The 20,314-nt window shown below is 39.9% G+C and overlaps 1 protein-coding gene across 4 annotated transcripts in view; it reads right to left on the bottom strand.

The window, feature by feature from the left end:
• LOC127802451 (phospholipase D zeta 1-like) overlaps window positions 1-20,314 on the bottom strand; it is a 71,196-nt gene that overhangs the window by 19,375 nt on the left and 31,507 nt on the right. For 3 of the 4 annotated variants that reach the window (XR_008023286.1, XM_052338279.1, XM_052338281.1), the window contains one exon: window positions 15,031-15,141. The exons of the other annotated variant lie outside the window; for it this stretch is intronic. Coding sequence is in view for 2 of the 3 variants with exons in the window: in XM_052338279.1 (XP_052194239.1) it covers window positions 15,031-15,141 (111 nt within the window). In the remaining variant the exon portion in view is untranslated. The remainder of the gene's footprint in view (window positions 1-15,030; window positions 15,142-20,314) is intronic. 4 annotated transcript variants of the gene reach the window in all.

Here is a 20,314-nt window from a genome sequence, read left to right as displayed (position 1 = left end):
GCGTAACCCTTCATAGCGATGCGCTACACTACCCCCATGTAGTGTTAAGTGAGCTAGAGCCTTTGCATCGGCACTCAGATGTAGTGACAAATGAGCAAGGGTCCCCGCATTTGCTTGGACGGATGTGGGTAAAGAAGTTAGTCCAAAATCAAAACCAAAACCAAAATCAAAAACAAAAACAAAATCAAATTCAAAGCCAAGGCCAAAACCAAAATCATAGATTAAGAATTGGGTCATGGAACATAGGAACATTAATAGGCAAAGCTATGGAAGTGGTAGATGTGATGATTAGGAGAAAGATTAATATTATGTGCCTTCAAGAGACGAGATGGGTAGGGAAAAAAGCAAAAAATTTATCAGAAACTGGATATAAAATATGGTACACAGGAAATGATCAAGCGAAAAATAGAGTGAGGATTATTATGGATAAAAGCTTAGTAGATGAGGTAGTGAATGTAAAGAGAATAGGGGATAGGATTATTATGGTGAAAGTTAGTCTAGGAAGAATGACTATGAATATCTTTAGTACATATGCACCACAAGCAGGGTTAGTTGAGGAGATAAAAGCAAAATTCTGGGAGGACCTAGAGGGACTCATACAAATGATACCAAGAGGAGAGAAAGTGATCATAGGAGGTGACTTAAATGGTCACGTGGGTAGAGACGGAAATGGCTATAGAGAGGTACATGGAGAATATGGATTTGGGGAAATTAATAATGAGGGTAAGTCTATTCTAGATTTTGTCATGGCATTGGGCTCATCATAACCAATACTAGGTTCAAAAAATGGGACGAGCACTTAATCACATATAAAAATGTTGCATCAAGCATCCAAATAGATTACTTCCTCATGAGACAAGAGGATCGGTTATATTGTAGGGATTGTAAGGTGGTACCAGGAGAGTGTTTGACTACTCAACATAGACTTTTAGTACTTGACGTCCAAGTAAGAAATTGGAAGAGAAAAAATCACATAAAACAAAATCCAAGAATTAGGTGGTAGGATTTAAAAGGGGAGAAACAACTAATCTTCAAAGAAAAATTAAAGGGTAGAAGGGAATGGAATGGAGAAGGACACGTAAACCAAATGTGGAGAGAAATGGCTAATGTCCTGAGAAGCACGACAAAGGTAGTCCTTGGAGAGACAAATGGTAGAGCCCCTAACCTTAAGGAGTCTTGGTGGTGGAATGAAGAGGTACAATTGAAAATAAAAAACAAAAGACTTGCTATAAGGCTGTATATCAGTGCAACAATAAAGAAAATCCAAAAAATTATAAAGAAGCAAAAAATGCAGCAAAAAGAGCTATTAGTGAAGCAAGGTTAAAAGCATATGAGAATCTATATAAACAACTTGATACTAAAGATAGAGAAAGGGATATATATAAATTAGTTAAAGTAAGAGAAAGAAAAACAAGAGATCTAAATCAAGTGAAATGCATAAAAGATGAAAACCAAAATGTATTAGTGAATGAGGGAGCGATTAAAGAGAGATGGAAGGAGTATTTCACAAAATTATTCAATGATGGTGGCAACACAAGAGTTAGGTTGGGACATCTTAGTAACTCCGAAGGGAACGTGAGCTATACATTTTATCAACGCATAAGTTCAAATGAAATAAGGCAAACATTAAAAAAGATGAAAAATCATAAGGTGGTGGGACCAGATAATATACCAATAGAAGCATGGAAATGCATGGGAGAAGAGGGCATCTCCTGGCTAACGAAATTATTTAACACAATCCTTAAATCAAAAAAGATGCCAGATGAGTGGAGGAAGAGTACTTTGATTCCTATATACAAGAACAAATGAGATGTTCAAAACTATGAAAATTATAGAGGAATTAAGTTAATGAGCCATACCATGAAACTCTAGGAGAGAGTAATAGAGCAGAGGCCCAGAAAAGAAACAAAGGTCTCGGAAAATCAATTTGGTTTCATGCCTGGTAGGTCAACAATGGAAACTATATACCTACTGAGGCGCCTAATGGAAAGGTATCGAGATTATCAGAAGGACCTGCATATGGTGTTTATAGATCTAGAAAAGGCCTATGATAGAGTCCTTAGAGAAGTATTATGGAGGGTTTTAGAGAAGAAAGAAGTCCGAATAGCCTATATACAAGGCCTTGAGGACATGTATTACGGTGCAAAAACAAGGGTCAAAACATACGGAGAGGATACTGAACCGTTTAAAATTACAATGGGACTGCATCAAGGTTCTGCACTAAGTCCATACTTATTTGCTTTAGTAATGGATGAATTCACTAAAGACATTCAGACACAGGTGCCGTGGTGTATGTTATTTGCAGATGACATAGTGTTGGTGGATGAAATAAAAGGAGTGAACACTAAGCTTGAGCTGTGGAGAAACAATTTAGAATCTAAGGGATTTAAATTAAGTAGAAAGAAAACAAAATATATGGAATGTAAATTTAGTAAGAATGCAAGAGTGGAGGATGTTATAATAAAATTGGAAGACGAAATCTTATAAAGAAAAGACCATTTTCGATATTTGGAATCAATGATTCAAAAAGATGGAGAAATTCATGAGGATGTTACACATAAAATTAAGGCAGGTTGGCTAAAATGGAGAAATGCATCGGGAGTGTTATGTGATGGTAAAATCCCATTAAAACTGAAAAAAAAAATTCTATAGGACAGCTATAAGACCAGTCTTGTTGTATTGCTCAGAATGTTGGGCAGTCAAATACCAGCATGAGCAAAAGACGAGCGTAGCGGAGATGAGGATATTAAGATGGATGTACGGCCATACAAGAAAAGATAAAATTAGAAATGAGGCTATTTGTAATAAGGTAGGAGTAGTGCCAATCGAGGAAAAGATGAGAGAGACTAGACTAAGATGGTTTGGTCATGTGAGAAGGAGACCAAGAGACGCTCATGTGAGGAGAGTTGATGAAATGGAACAATTAGTCAAAAAAAAAGGTAGAGGCAGCCTAAGAAGACTTTGGGAGAGACATTAAAGTTTGATATAAAGTGTATGGACCTAAATGAAAATATGACAAAAGACAGAAATACATGGAAGTCTAGAATTCATGTAACCGACCCCACATAGTGGGATAAAGGCTGGATATGCTGTTGTTATTGTTGTTAAGCTAGAATTGCCCGTGTTTGATGAGACTAAGCCCCAGTGGTGGATCATGAGGAGCGAGAAGCTGTTTAATATTCATCAGGTGGCTGATGACCAAAAGGTTACTCTAGCAATAGCATACCTAAATGACTTAGGCAACATCTAGTTCCAAGGATGGGCAGGAGTGAGAGATAATTGCAGTTGGGAGGAGTTTGCTAGGGGAATGCGCGAAAGATTTGGAGAACAGAGAACTGTAGACATTATAGAAGAATTTAATAAGCTGAGGCAGATGGGGATTGTGCATGAGTATCAGCTCAAATTTGAAGAGCTGAAATCACTTATACTAAACAAGAATTGATAGTAGAAGCGTTAATGAAGAAACAGAGGGGCCAAATGAAATGAGCTAATCAGGAGGAAGGATGCAGAGCAAGGAGAATTTCATAGGAGGAACCGAGGTGAGGAATATGGCCAATTCAATCCCAAATCCGAGTTTACCACAAAGGGACAAGCTCATTGAGCAAATGAAGGTTGTTAGACTATGTTTCAAGTGTGGGGATAGATATACCATCGGGCACCAGTGTAAGAAGAAGTTGCTTCTACTAGACGGAGAAGAAGAGGAAGAGCTGGCAATGATAGAATAAGAGGACGAAGAAGGGAAGGGGGGTATTTCCTTACACACAATCAAGGGAATGGCTAATAGTAAAATTATCAAAGTAGAGGTAAAGGTGCAAGACAACACCCTCATGGTCTTGATAGACAATAGGAGTACACACAGTTTGTTTCATCGACGAGGACACAACTAAGAGGATGAAGTGGCCATTGGTCAGCACACATCCAATGTCCGTGACAGTAGTCAATGAAAGTAGAGTGATCAACAAATCCACATGCTTGAGATTTTGCTAGGAAATGCAAGGGGAAGAGTACCAAGCTGATTTGAGGCTACTAAAGTTGGGAGGATGTCACATTATGCTTGGGGTTGATTAGATGAGAGGAGTAAGTCCAATCAACTTTGATTTCAATAAAATGGAGGTGACCCTAGATAAGGAAGGAGAGTGGTGCTGCAAGGGAATATGGAATTGGGAAATATATGCAAGTTGATTAAGGGCAAGAAACTACAGCAACTAATCAGAAGGAAAGTGTCCTAAGAAGCTCAGTTATTTTCCATTGAAGCAATTGAGCAGCTGGAGGAAGGGAATGAAGGGGGTCCCGAACATGGAAGTCCACCATCTACAGCCATCTGGTAGGTACATGAATTGGTTTGTCTTAATGCATTATTGGTTAAATACCAAGACCTCTTCATAGAACCTAAGAGCCTACCCCCCAAAAGATCCCTAGACACAATACCCCTCCAACTTAATATTGAACTAGTGAACATTAGGTCCTACCATTATCCCCCTAAGCTCAAATCCGAGATTGAAAAACTTGTTAAAGAAATGTTGAACCAAGATATTATCAGACCTAGCCACCGCCCATTTGCTTCACCCGTCCTATTGGTGAAAAAGAAAGATAGTACATGGCATTTTTGTATCGATTATAGGCAACTCAATGCCACCACCATTAAGGACAAATTCCCAATACCAATCATTGAGGACCTTTTAGATGAGCTCAAGAACCCATCTTGTAAAAGAAATCAATCTAATTCTTCATATAAAAAACTGATACAAGGGCTTTCTTATAGACATACACTCTTGGACCCTAAAGACTCCTACTTCAATACTACTCCCTAATATCTCTCCTAATTTGTAGGAAGAGATCAGATTACAAAAAACAATAAAATAGAAAATAAGAAACTGATAATACATATGAATAAATACTAAGAGAAGATAGAGATAAAAGTCTCCCTTTGATAGGACTCTCAGGAATCTACTATTGCCAACACTCCCCCTCAAGCTGGGGAATGTATATCACTCATCCCTAACTTGGATACTAGGTCTTCAAACTGTGCGGTAGGCAATCCTTTTGTTAGAATATTAGCCACTTGACACCTTGATGGTACATATGAAATATTGAGGAGACCTGAATCAAGCTTTTCTTTGAGGAAATGACGATCAATCTCAATATATTTTGTCTGGTCATGTTGAACCGGATTATGAGCTATACTGATTGCTGACTGGTTATCACATAGCAACTCAATGGGTCTCTGTACTGGAATTTTTAGATCTTCTAGTACTATTTGCAACCATAGAAGTTCGCATACTCCTAGAGCCATAGCTCGAAACTCAGTTTCTGCACTTGATCTTGCTATAACTCCTTGCTTCTTACTTCTCCAAGATACCATATTACCCCCTAGGAACACACAATACCCAGTTGTGAATCTCCTATCAACTAGAGACCCCCCATAGTCAGCATCCACATATCCTTGAATCTTTAAAACATCCCCTGGGGTAAATAAGATTCCCTTACCTGGTGTAGCTTTAAGATAATTCAAAATCCTCCTATTGATTGCATATGTTTTGAGGAGGGATTATGCATAAATTAACTTACAAGGCTCATTGCAAATGCTATATCAGGTCTAGTATGTGAGAGATAAATCAGCCTACCCACCAGACATTGAAACCTCCCTTTAACTATCACCTCATCTTTGGTATTTGCTTGCAACTTTAGGTTTGGATCCACTGGTATGCTAGATCCTTTTCCTCCTAGAAGCCCTGTTTCTATAAGTAAGTCCATAATATACTTTCTTTGTGACAAGAATATGCCATCTTTTGAGTATGCAACCTCAATGCCCAAGAAATATTTCAACACCCCAAGTTCTTTAATTTCAAATTCTTTAGCCAAGTTCTGCTTTAAGATTACCTGTTCGACAGTATCATTACCAGTAACCACAATATCATCCACATATACAAGTAAAGTTGTCATCGGATCACCATGATGCTTGATAAAGAGAGTATGATCCCTCCCTACTTTGATGATATCCCATAGATAGCATAGCTTTAGAAAACCGGCCGAACCAAGCACGTGGAGATTGGTTAAGCCCAGAGAGGGCATTTTTAAGTCTACATCCTCTTCCTCCCCCTTCCTGGTGAAAACCAGGAGGTAGTTCCATAAATATCTCCTCCTCTAAATCCCCATGCAAGAATACATTTTTCACATCAAATTGCTGGAGTTGCCACCCATGTATTGTTGCCAATGAAATAAGAACCCGAACAAAAGTCATCTTTGCGACCGGAGCAAAGGTTTCAAGGTAATCAATGCCATAGGATTGGGTGTAGCCCTTGGCAACCAACCTTGCCTTGTACTGGTCAAGAGTACCATCAGCTTTGAATTTCACATTAAATATCCACCGGCAACCAACTAGCTTAACACCTTTGGGTTTGGCCACGAGATCCCAAGTTTGATTTTTGTTAAGTGCCCACATCTCCTCTAACATAGCTTCTTTCCACTTAGGGTTCTTTAGAGCTTCTTCTACTGATGTTGGGATAACAATAGCATCCAATGAAGAGAGAAATCCTCGATCGCTAGATGATAGGCAATGATAGGATAAATAATTGAACATGGGATGTTGAGTACAGGATCTAATTCCCTTCCAGAGAGCAATAGGGAGATCAAGGTCAGTAGGTTCGGGGCATGGACTGCACTCTGCTGGAGCATCATCTTCACTTGATGTAGGTTCCAGGGCTGGACAAGAGACTAATGATTGGATAGGTTGCTGAGTAGAGATGTGCTGTCGTCTTTTGTAAACAAATGGAGAACCCTTGTACCGAATTGGAGATGGCTGGGAAATGACATGGGCTGGTTGATGGGCACTGCTAGACATTGGGAATAGAGGCTGGTTCATGATGGAAGGGCAGTGAAAGTCCAAAGGGCTGGTTTCTACCAAGGGAACAGAAGTTTCAGAGGCTGGATTTTTGCTGAAATTAGGCTCCCCCTGACTGCTGGCTTGAAGAGGGGCAAAGTATGACTCATTTTCATGGAATGTAACATCCTTAGACACAGAGAACTTTCTTAGGGTAGGACAATAGCATTTGTAGCCCTTTTGAGTAGGAGAATAGCCTAGGAAGACACACCTATGAGCACTTGGATCAAACTTGTCCCGGTGGTTTTTAGGAATGTGAACAAAACACACACACCCGAAGACTCTAAGTGGCAGTTGAAAATGCAAAGAAAAATCAGGATAGAAGGAGGCTAATTTCTAGAGAGGACTTTGATGGTTTAGGACCCTAGATGGCACTCTATTTATCACATAAGTTGTTGTTAGCACAGCCTCCCCCCAAAACTATTTTGGAACTTGATGATGATGAAGAAGAGTGCGGGTGACATTGAGAAGGTGTCTCATCCTTCTCTCGGCCACTCCATTTTGTTGGGGGGTGTTCACACAAGATGATTCATGAATAATGCCTTATTTTTGGAAAAATAGATGCAAGGAATTGTTAAAATAATCCTTTGCATTATCAGTCCGAAATTGTTGAATAGATGTGCCAAATTGAGTAAGAATCATTTTGCAAAAGTGTTGTAAAGTGGACCCAATGGCAGATTTGTCTTTTAAAAGGTACACCCAACACATTCTAGTGCAATCATCAATGAAGGTGATGAACCACCTAGCTCCCGAACAGTTTGAAATTTTAGATGGTCCCCAAACATCCGAATAGACTAAGAAGAATGGTTTAGAAGATAATTTATTGCTGATAGGGTAAGTGACTCGATGGTGCTTCACCATGACACACATCACATTGAAAATCACTAGGCTCTAGGTTTCTAAACAAACTAGGGAACATGTTTTTTAATAAAATGAAAGGAGGATGGCCTAATCTAAGATGGTGGAGCCAAATTGAGGAGAAATCAATAGAGGTTTCAGTGGAATATGCCATCCCAAGCCTTCCTCTTTTTGTGTTAGGATTCTCCCCTTGCAAAATGTACAACCCATTATAATCTTTAGCCACACCAATCATCTTCCCCGTGTTCTTGGCCTGAAACTTGCACAAATGAGAAGAAAAAACAGCATAGCAGTTTAGATCTTTGGTTAATTGATGAATAGAAATCAGATCTGTAGTCAAATTTGGGACATAAAGAGCATGACTGAGGGTTAAAGAAGGGCTGATGTGAATGGTACCTGTACCGGTAATAGGGACTGATACACCATTTGCAATGGTGATTTGTTTGGCAATGGTAAGGGGCTCATAAGTCTCAAAAAAATTGGGATTAGGTGTCATGTGATCCGTGGCTCCTGAATCAAGGATCCACATGTTATCCCTATCAATTTGCGAAGCTGAAAAAGAACAATTGGTTAGAGCTATACTTTGCTGATCAGTGGAGCATGAAGCTCCATCTTGGAAGGTTCTTAGGAAAGCTTTTAGTTTGCTAAGTTCTTCAACATTTAACAGCTTTAGATCAACCTCTGTTAGCTCTTCTTTTTTACCCTTTTCTTTCGGATCCTTGCTTGAGAGATAACTTTGAGATCTCATATTCTTGAATCCTCCAATCTTCTTCAACACAGCCTCCTTTCCATGTAATTTAAAACAAGTTTCCCTGGTATGCTGGGGCTTCTTGCAATGAATACACCTCTTGACTTGTATTCCTTGTTTGGGTGACTGATCTCCCAAACCTCATCCCATCTCCCTCTTTGTTTTTGATAAAGAGGACTGATCCTTCAGGACTATAATCAATAAGCATTGCATTTCTTCTATTCTCCTCACTTCAAACAATGGCAAAAACATCATTTAGGGTAGGAAGTTTGTCCCTACCTAGGACTTGTACCGAACTTGATCAAACTCTTGATTCAAGCCGGCTAGGAACTCTACAATTCAATCTCTCTCCACAATCTAATGAAGGGCAGCAGCATTTGTTTTGCACACCATTTTAATTGCTCGATACTGATCGAGTTCCAACCATAAGCCCTTCATTTGGTTGTAGTATTCAGTCACTGTTAGCGGCCCTTGTTTAGTGGAGTTGATCTTTGTTTTTACCTCAAAGATCACTGATGCATCTCTAACCTTGGAGAAGGTTTATTGGACGGTTTCCCAAACTTCACAAGCAATATTAAGGAACATGAAGTTCTTACTGATCTCCAACTACATCGAACCCCACAACCATGACATGATGCAGGAATGTTCTACATCCCATGTATTGAAGCTGGGATCGTTAGCTGATGGAGGGTTTGCTGACAGGTGGCTGCCTTTTCCTCACCCTTTAAGGAGTGTTTTGACCAGCTGAGACCATTGTAGGAAGTTCCTACCATCTAACCGATAGGATGGATGAATGCCTGGTAACTCTCCAGCAATAAGGGGCTAATCCAATGGAAGGATGTCTCTGGTGGTGACTGTTGGAGTTGGATTTGTTGTTGAAGTGTCCAACATGATGGACGAGCGAAACAGACAGTTGAACACAAAGATACGAACACAAAGGAACACGAACACGATTGGAAGGCACGAACACGAAGGATTTCAACACCAGGGATGGGCTTAAAAGATGTCAGAGGATAAATCTGGAGGAGCTGGAAGCGAACGACCAGCGAAAGCGCCTTCACATGCCAGTGCGTGGGGTCAAAGTGAGCTTGAACGGCAGTGCGTCGGTTGGCGCATGGCGGCGTGTGGGGTTCCAGTTGCCAGTGATTTTTCTGGGGTTGGCCGATCTGGAGATGGCGAACCTAATGGTGGTGGTGGTGCTGCAAGATGATGGCTGAATAGAGGAGTTCCGACTTGAACAGTGCAATGAAGGCACTTTGGAAGAATGAAGTGGCTGTACAATGAAGGCACTAGGGTTTACTGTATCAGCCTATTAACGAGGCTCTGATACCATGTAGAAGAAATCAATCTAATTCTTCATATAAAAAACTGATACAAGGGCTTTCTTATAGACATACACTCTTGAACCCTAATGACTCCTACTTCAATACTACTCCCTAATATCTCTCCTAATTTGTAGGAAGAGATCATATTACAAAAAAAAAAAAAAATAGAAAATGAGAAACTGATAATACATATGGATAAATACTAAGAGAAGAGAGAGATAAAAGTCTCCCTTTGATAGGATTCTCAGGAATCTGCTATCGCCAACACATCTATATACTCAAAATTGGACCTAAGGTCAAGATACCATCAAATTAGGATAGATCCAAAAGACATCCCCAAAACAGTCTTCAAGACTCACCATGACCATTTTGAATTCACTATTATGCCATTTGGCCTAACCAATGCCCCCGCCACATTCCAAGCCCTCATGAACTAGATTTTTTAACCCTACCTTAGAAAGTTTGTGTTGGTCTTCTTTGACGACATCCTAGTCTATAGCCCTTTCTTTGATTAACACCTAAACCACCTTAGGGCTACATTTGAGATCCTGAGATTCAACCAATTGTACATTAAATGGTCAAAGTGTTCTTTTGCACAAAATCAGGTGGAATATCTGGGACATGTGATTTCAGGGGCTGGAGTGGTGTGGCCTAAACCCACTAGCATCTGAACACTAAGAGGGTTCCTAGGGCTCACCGATTACTATCGGTGATTTGTGAAGAACTATGGGCTAATCAGCCAGCCCTTAACAGAGTTATTAAAGAGAGAAGGTTTTAAGTGGAACCCCAAGGCTGAGGAGGCCTTTGAGCAGCTAAAGAAAGCATTGAGTGAAGTGCTAGTGCTAGGTCTTCTGGACTTTAGCAAACCATTCATGCTAGAGACCGATGCTAGCAACCAAGGCATAAGGGTTGTCCTTTCACAAGAAGGTAGGCCTTTAGCTTTCCTAAGCCAATCCCTAGCCCCCAGACACCAGGGTCTCAGTATCTATGAAAAAGAATTGATGGCAGTCCTTATGGCAATAGAGAAGTGGCGACACTATCTAGAAGGAGGAAGGTTTATTATTTGGACAAATCATGAAAGATTGAAGTTCTTAATGTAGCAGAGATTAGACACCCAACTACAGAAAAAGGGGATGAAAAAACTCATGGGAATGGCCTATGTAATACAATTCAAGAAAGGAAAAGAAAATGTAGCAGTTGACACCTTGTCACGCTACCAAGAAGAAGGGGAGAGTGCAGCTATCTCAGCAGTGGTACCCAATTAGCTCTAGGAAGTCACAAACAATTACCAGTAAGGAGAGCGAATTAAAGGTCTGCTAGAGCAGCTAAGCCTAGATGCTAATAGCAGGCCGGATTACTCATTTAACAATGGGGTAATAAGGTACGAGGGTTGGCTAGTGATCGGGGATAGTGAGGAGTTGAAGAGAAGAATATTACAGACACTACACGAGTCTCCTATAGGAGGTCATTTAGGGATTCAAAACACTTACCACAAGGTACAATAGGTGTTCTTCTAGCCTAAGCTTAAAAAATGTGTGGGATTACGTGTGATGTGCGTAGGAGAAACAAACACAAAACAGTAGCCCATTCGGATTTACTCCAACCCTTAGCCATTCCAGACCAAGCATGGGCTCACCTAACCATGGATTTCATTGAAGGACTCCCAAGGTCGAAAGGGAAGGACTACATAATGGTAGTGGTTGACAGGTTCTCCAAATTCAGCCATTTTATTGGCTTATCCCACCCATTCACAGCACAAGAAGTAGCTAGAGCCTTCATGGATAATGTAGTGAAGATGCACGGTATTCCTCAGTTTATAGTCTCAGACAGAGACAAGATATTCACCAACATGTTTTGGAGAAAATTGATGAAATTTCTAGGGACAAAGTTACTCATATCTATTACATATCACCCTGAAATCGATGGTCAATCAGAAAGGGTAAATCAATGTTTGGAAGCTTACTTGAGGTGCTTTAGTTTCCTACAACCACGAGTGTGGCATAAGTGGCTAGCAGTAGCCCAGTGGTGGTATAATTCGAGTTTCCATAGCTCGATCAAAATGACTCCCTTTAAGGCTCTCTATGGTTACAAGCCAAGGTTGCTATCAGCCATCAGGGGACAATCTATAGTTGCTGCCGTGGAAGCCTATTTACAGTAGAGACAAGACACAATTAGGATGGTGAAAGTGGAGTTGGCTAAGGCCCAAAACAGAATGAAGCAATTGGTTAACCAAAGAAGAAGTGAGAGAGACTTTTCAATTGGAGAGAATGTCTACCTGAAGCTGAGCCAACAACATCTCAAGTCCTTGAGCCTACAACCCATATCTAAGCTAAGCCCTAAATACCATGCCATTCCTTATATTGGAAAAGATAGGTGTTGTGGCCTACAAGTTCCAACTGCTATAAGCAGCACGCATTCATCCCCGTGTTCCATGTTTCCCTTATCAAGAAGGCCCATTGGAGCACAGAGATCCCTACCTACACTTCCCCTTATGAGAGGAGATGAGATAAAAGAGGCAGTCCCTACAGCTATCTTGGATAGAAGGGTGATCTGCAGACATGGTGTTTCTCTCACCCAGGTGCCAGTTAAGTGGTCCTCACTCCACGAGGACAACAACACATGGGAATATCTATCAGATCTTCTCCAACAATTTCCCAATTCAGCCAACTTACTACACATTTCTTGAGGACAAGAAATGCTTTAAGGGGAGGGGATTGTTACATTAGCAGGATGTTAGCTTGGTGTAGGGGTTGTTTGGCTTTGCTAGATACTGTTTAGCTTTGTTTAAATAAGTTGTGTTTTTGGCATAGCTGGAGAAATGTTCCAGCATGCACGTGACAGGTGTAAGGCCAAGTGAACTAAGGGCTAACCATTTTTGGCGCCCGAATTGGGACATAGATCAGTATAAATTTCGCTAATGTACGCCTAAGTCCACATGATGATTGAATTGAAAATTAGTTTCCCTCCATCCTCTCTTCCCTCTCATTTCTGAATTCTCTCTCTCTCTCCCTACACTTCTCTTCCCCCTAAATTCCCTCTATTCGTTTTCTCAACTCCTCTCTAGAGCTGAGGATTTCCCTTGTCAGATCAGAGATCTAACAATGTAGAAAGTGCAGAGCTTGAACTTGAGTCCACAAAGAAGTTGGGTATTACATGTTTTTTGCTCTCTTCTCTTCTAACATCAACAAACACTTCTCAGAGGGATGGAAGCAGTTTGGTGCCTAGTAGTTGGTCACATACTTCATCTAAATCAGCATTGAGTCTCGGAAGAAAATCAAAGATCTTTTCATTCTCTAGCATTTTACTGTATTTCAAACTATCAGTAAGACACTCCCAACTAGAATCATAAAAAAGATACATCTCCTGCCATAACTCCATCAAAGCATTGTAGTACTTAGTGACACTAAGATTGTCTAGTCGAGTGGTGCGAATAGTAGACCAAATATCAAAATATTGGGATGTGTTTTCAAGATCGGAATATATCTCCTATACTGCCTCCCATTCTTCCTTAGCAGTTTTGTAAAACTGGTAGGTTCGTCCAATCTTTGACTCCATTGAGTTAATAAGCCATGCCATGACAATTGAATTTTTAACCTCCCATGTTTGATAATCCATTGTATCCACAGGTGGAGTTGAAATTGCTCTAGAGAGATAGACAAACTTTCCTTTGCTTTTGATTACAAGAATAACAAATTGAAACTATTTCTGAAAAAAATTTCAGTTCAATCTGTGTTGAGTAATCTGCAAGGAATGATTGTTGAAGGATAGAGGGGTTGATAGGATACTCGCAGATGGTGGGTTGGTGGTGGCAGAGGAATCTGCAGTTGTTTGGACTGCATTCTCAGGGTTGATGCCGGCCATGGTGATTGGTTCTTCTAGGTATGCTAACAAGGTTGAACCGAGCTCTGATACCATGAAATGAGCCAAGGTTTTGAGGTGAATAACTCTCACACAAATCTCATTATTCTCTAAGATATATACACAGGAGTAATTTCCTAATCTAGGATACTATAAGATATATAAGATTAATTTCCTAATCTAGGATGTTGTAAGATATACAAGATTAATTTCCTAATCTAGGATGCTGTAAAAATGGAAATAATTCCTAAGCTATAAGAGAATACAATAGGCAATATAATAACAGAAGATAACTTCCTAAATACTGTGATATTAATCCCACTAATTTTGGATTCTACTAATTCAAGATTCTTCCTACAATTCTCCAACAAACACTTATTCAATTGGCCCTTCAAAATCACACCTAAAATCTGCTTCAGGACAATTTCCAAATTTTCTTGGACAGTCAATGGCGCAATCAACAGTCAACTTGTGCCACGGTTGCTTGCCTCCTCCAGCTTCAATCAAGGTCAACAGTCTACTTATCCCTTGTCATTTGACCTCTTATTCTGTCCTTCACAGCCGACCTTCAGTTGACTTTTGGTAGGCTGCTCACTCTGCTCTGGCTGAGTCAACCCAAAGTCGACTTCTCACTCAACTTCTTTACACCTAGGCCTCAATTGACCTTTTACAACCCACAAACTTCTGTTATTATGGAATACATGTCCTACCTTAATTATTCAAATTAATCCCTCATAAAATAGTTATCATTCTTGCTAATTGACGGGTCATATCAACCAGGTGCACAAGAGTTTTCATCAAAGAAAACAATTTCTTTATATAACTGCAGTATGTTTACCTAATCAATAGATATCTCAGAGACGTGACTTTCATGAAAGCAACCAAGCAACAGATTTTCTTGCTAGGTTGGCTTGTCCCCATTTCAGAATGTTTTTCATCACTTCCTTCTCACATTCAGCAAACTGAAAGGTTTGCTCATGCTCTATAGAATTGGTTGTCTTTATCTTGATGTAATTTCAATTATGTGTATTCGGCCTTTACCCCTGTCCGTTCACTTAAACCTATTTACTATAACATGATCAAGGTCAGAGTACCCCCCTCTAGATGTAGGCGTGTGCTACTAAAGAAACATCAGTTTAAAAAGAGGGGGTGGGAGGAAGGTTTTTTTTTTTCCTGCCCCAAATTCCACAATCGACAAATCAGATGCAGGTTATGACTAGGTTGCAATTATCACTTGCTGCAGCTATTTCATCAGATGCAGGTTATATGACTAGGTTGCAATTATCACTTGCTGCAGCTATTTCACTTTGACAGGACATACAAGTTAACATAAACTGGAGTTCTTCTCATGATTATATTACCTCTATGTAAACAAAGTGCTGTGCTTTCTCAATGAGAGAACAATATGCTTTAAGAATGCTATCTTCTGTTTGACTGGTTCCGGCAGACCACTGGCCAACACTTCTGACAACCTGATGGACAAGGTCGCAAGGGAAAAAATTATCTGGTAATACAAGCATGATGTTCAGTATCTTGAAGAATCATGATATTAATGAAATATAATCAGACTATAACAGCCATCTAGCTCAACAATTATTGTTCTTCCAAACTTTTAAACTATGTTAACTTGTATGTCTATTATCATTTCCGAGCTTAATCTCTCTTCGTCATCAGCAGCTTGTCCATTCATACAAACTTTTAATTAATTTTAATATTCTAAACCCTAGAGTAGAATGGCATGGGAATTGGAAATTTCATTATATCATCTCATTTTCGGTTGTTTGATAGATTGCCATAATTGTTGAAATATTCACAGATAATGCCTTAATCTATGATTAAGATAAAGCTTTAGCTTTCCTAAATTCTAGAAGGAGATAGAATCTTATCTACTCCTCTAAAAATTAGGAGATTGGTTATATCTATGTTGTTGTATTTTAAATAGTTTTGATTGTATTTAAATTCCTAGATTTTAGGATCTCTTGTTTATTTAGACTCCTCATGGAGTATTCAATAGATTGATCAGGAAGTACGGTTTCTTCCGAGATTTCCCAATCCAAGATTTATTCTTGCTATTCTTTTGTTGTTTCTAACATGGTATCAGAGCCTTCATTCTGCTCTTAGACCTTTGCCAAGCTTTCATTGCACTCTGGTATTTTCCATTCTTTGTCACTCATCCCTTGTGTCCGTCCCAAGGCCTTTATTGCCTTCTCTTGATTCCTTAATTACCAAGGATGTTAGCAATCTTGGATGTTAATCCCAGCCTTGTTACTGGAGAGTCAGAAACGAATTTGATTACCGGTATAACTGGAAGTGCGGGCAACTTCTCTGGAACCGGCAATGGAGAACTGCCTGGAATGCATGTTTCCTACAAATTGGACAGTAAAAATTACCTCCAATGGGCGCAGCTCGTTCGAACCTTCCTCAAAGGACGAGGGAAACTAGGACACCTCACCGCCTCACCCCCGAAGACTACTGATCTAGCTTTTCCAGCATGGGATATTAAGGACTCTCTTATCATGTCATGGCTGTTTAATGCCATGCAACCTGAGGTTAGTAAAAACTATATGTTCTTAGATTCGGCTAAGGCTATTTGGGACACCATTAAGCAGACTTATTCTAAGGTACAGGATGTATCAGTAATCTTTGATATCAAAACAAAGATTAATAGTACTCGACAAGCATCTCTAACTGTTACCGAGTATTTTAACAAGATGAATGGGCTTTGGTTAGAGCTAGATCAATACCAAGAGATAAAGATGATGTGCAGCAATGATGCGGCCACTCTTAGCTGGATTATTGAGAGAGATAGGATTGTGGAATTCCTTGCTGAGTTTGATCAAGTAAGGATTCAAATCCTTGGTAGGGAGAAGCTACCCTCCCTGAATGAAGTTTTCGTTGTGGTAAGAAGTGAAGAAAGCCGAAGGGGAGTCATGCTCAGTGATGGAGGAACAAAAGGATCAGCAATGACCATTGCAAAGAAGGATGGAGCACGATTTAGAATGGGAAAAACAGAGGCCAACAAAAATCGTGAAGGGCTTTGGTCTAGTTTAAGCCTAGGCATACCCGGGATCATTGCTTCAAACTTCATGGTAAGGAGGCTGTGTTGAAAAAGATGGGCGATTTTAAAAGTATGGCAACACAAAAGTGGGCCTACATATCATCCAAAGGGAACGAAGAAGGAGGAACAACTAGTAAGGCAAAATCAGCCCCAGGTACTGAGATTGCACAACTTGATGGTGAGGAAATTAACAAACTTAAGGCTTTTCTTAAGATTATCAACGATGGAAACTGTACTTTCGCCCAGCAAGGTAATTGTGTACATTTGGTATCTCTTAATGCCTTTAAAACTGATAAGAATGACATTTGGATCCTAGATTCAGGAGCCACTGATCACATGACCCCTGATCCATTGGTTTTTGACACTTATGAACCTATTGTTACCTCTAAACGGATTACCATTACTAATAGAACTTCAGTTTGCATTAAAGGCCAAGGAACAGTCACCCTCAGCCCAAGTATTACCCTTCAAAAGGTTCTACATGTGCCAAATTTATCCACCAATCTTGTGTCCATTCATAAACTTACTAATGATCTAAACTGCCATGCCAACTTCTCTCCTAATGTGTGTGAATTTCAAGCCTTGAAGACCAGGAAGATAATTGGTGCAACTTGGGAACAGCATGGGCTGTACTATCTGGAGAAAAAGGGAGGCTATCCTTCGACTGAAAATCGATCCTTCAAGGCTGCTGGATTCTCTCAGTTTACTTCTAATTCTACTGCACATGTTTGGCTGCAACATTACAGGTTTGGTCACCCTCTGTTTCCCCTTCTAAAAACCATGTTTCCTTCCTTGTTTCAGTCCCTAGATCTTAGTGAATTTCAGTGTGAGGTATGTGCTATTTCCAAGCATCACCGAGTGTCCTATCCATCTAGCAGTAAGAGGTCATCTAAACCTTTCTTTTTGGTTCATTCCGATCTATGGGGACCCTCTAAAATACCAAATTGTTCGAGGGCCCGATGGTTTATTTCATTCATTGATGATTGTACTCGAATGACTTGGGTTTTCTTATGGAAAGATAAGGCTACAGTTAGCACCATTTTGCCATATTTTTGTAAGCTAATCTCCACTCAATTCAATTGCACAATTCAAAAATTCCGAAATGATAATGCAAAGGATTATGTTAATAATCACTTGCACCAATTCTTCTAATAAGAAGGGATAATTCATGAGTCTTCTTGTGTCCATACTCCACAACAAAATGGAGTGGCGGAATGGAAGATGAGACACCTTCTTAATGTTGCTTTCTGTCTCCTACATCATCATAAAGTGCCTAAGAATTTCCGAGGGGAAGCTACTCTTACAGTAGCCTATTTGATAAATCGAGTACCCTCAAAAACCCTAAACCATCAAACCCCATTTCAGCTCCTATCTACTTATTTCCCAAACTTGAATCTGCATTCTCCTATTCCACTGAAGGTCTTTGGGTGTGTTTCTGTTGTTCATATTCCCAAACAAAATAGAGACAAACTTGATCCTAGGGCCTTAAAGTGTGTTTTCCTAGGCTATTCTCCTACCCAAAAGGGATACAAATGTTATCATCCCACTACAAATAAATTTTCTATTTCCAAGGATGTTACATTTGTTGAAACCCAACCTTTTTTTCCTTCACATCAAACTGGTCGCCAGGGGGAGTGTTTAGATGGTGAACAGACAGTTGGGGTTGGGGAGGATATCTTTCAAGCACTATCTCGGCTTCCTCCCTCTCCGCTCTCTTCGTGTCCTTCATCTCAATCTAGGCCTCTCTCATCTCAGCCAAATAACAACAGTGAGCAGATTGTTCCTCTCTCATCTCAACCAAATAACAACAGTGAGCAGATTGTTCCTGCCTCTCATAATATGCAATCCAGCCAACAACCCTCAGGACAATTCAAGGGATCTCCCTATGTTTTCAAAAGAAGACAGCCTGTTCTGGACTCATAGCAAGCACCATCATCTGATCCTAGTCAAGGTAAGGAATTTATACAACCTTCTATTCTAGAAAATGACTCTTAGCTCTCAGTTTCAGGCTGTTTTAATCTTTCTAACCCAAGTTATGATGATTTAGATCTTCCTATTGTTGTTAGGAAGGGTGTCAGAAGTTGTACTCAGCATCCCTTAACTAATTTCTTATCCTACCACCGATTGTCTCACAAACACAAAGGGTTTCTAGCATCTTTGGATTCAATTGTCATTCCTAATTCAATAGAAGAGGCCCTAAGAGATCAGAATTGGAAGCAAGCCATGATGGAAGAGATGAGAGCCTTAAAGAAAAATCAGACTTGGGAAATAGTGACAAGACCAAGAGGAGTTTTGCTAGTAGGCTGCAAATGGGTATTCAATGTAAAATACAAAACTGATGAAACATTGTACAAGGCGAGGTTAGTAGCCAAAGGATATACCCAATCCTATGGCATAGACTATTTTGAAACATTTGCGCCAGTAGCTAAGATGGCAACAGTAAGAATTCTTATCTCTTTGGCAGCATTTTTTGGATGGACATTGCAACAGTTTGATGTTAAGAACGCCTTTTTTCATGGAGACCTAGAAGAGGAAGTTTTCATGGAGTTGCCTCCGGGATTTCAAGGAAAAGTATGCAAGCTCAAGAAAGCTCTCTATAGACTCAAACAGTCCCCTAGGGCTTGGTTTGGCAGATTCTCTAAAGCCATGAAAACTATGGGATATAATCAAAGCCGAGGTGATCATACACTCTTCATGAAACATTCAAGGGAATGAAAAATTACAGCCTTGCGAGTATATGTGGATGACATAATCGTGACAGGAGATGATGAGGAGGAACAAATGCTGCTAAAAAAGAACCTAGCCCACGAGTTTGAAATCAAGGATCTTGGTATTCTCAAATATTTCTTGGGCATTGAAGTGGCTTACTCTAAGGATGGTATCTTTCTATCTCAACGTAAATATGTTTTGGATTTACTCACTGAAACAGGACTTACAGGAGGCAAGGGATCTAGTGTCCCAGTGGAACCTAATGGAAAACTATGGAAAAATCCTGACAGTCAACCAATTGACAAAGGGAGATATCAAAGGCTAGTGGACCGGTTGATATATCTCTTACATACTAGACCTGATATTACATTTGTTGTTAGTCTTGTGAGCCAATTCATGCATAACCCAACTAAGGAGTATATGCAAACTGTAAGGAAGATACTTGGCTATCTCAAGACTAATCCAAGTAGGGGTCTATTGTTCAGAAAAGGAAGGGACTTAGATGTTAAAGGCTTTACAGATGCTGATTATGCAGGATATATCAATGATAGAAGATCAACCACATGATATTGTGTATTCCTAGGTAGGAATCTAGTGTCCTGGCGAAGTAAGAAATAGAGCATTGTGGCTAGATCAAGTGCAGAATCAGAATTTAGGGCTATGGCCCATGGGATATGTGAATTGTTGTGGCTCAAGATTATCCTAGAAGACTTGAAGATAAAAACTCAGGGGGCGATTGGGTTGTCTAGTGATAACAAATCTACTATAAGTATTGCACATAATCCAGTTCAGCATGACAGGACAAAACACATTGAGATAGACCAACACTTTATCAAAGAAAAATTGGATGCAGGAATAATCAATATTCCTCATGTTTC

The sequence above is a fragment of the Diospyros lotus genome, chromosome 5, assembly GCF_014633365.1.
Source record: "Diospyros lotus cultivar Yz01 chromosome 5, ASM1463336v1, whole genome shotgun sequence".
NCBI lineage: Eukaryota > Viridiplantae > Streptophyta > Magnoliopsida > Ericales > Ebenaceae > Diospyros > Diospyros lotus.
This window is presented reverse-complemented; position numbering and strand designations above follow the sequence as displayed.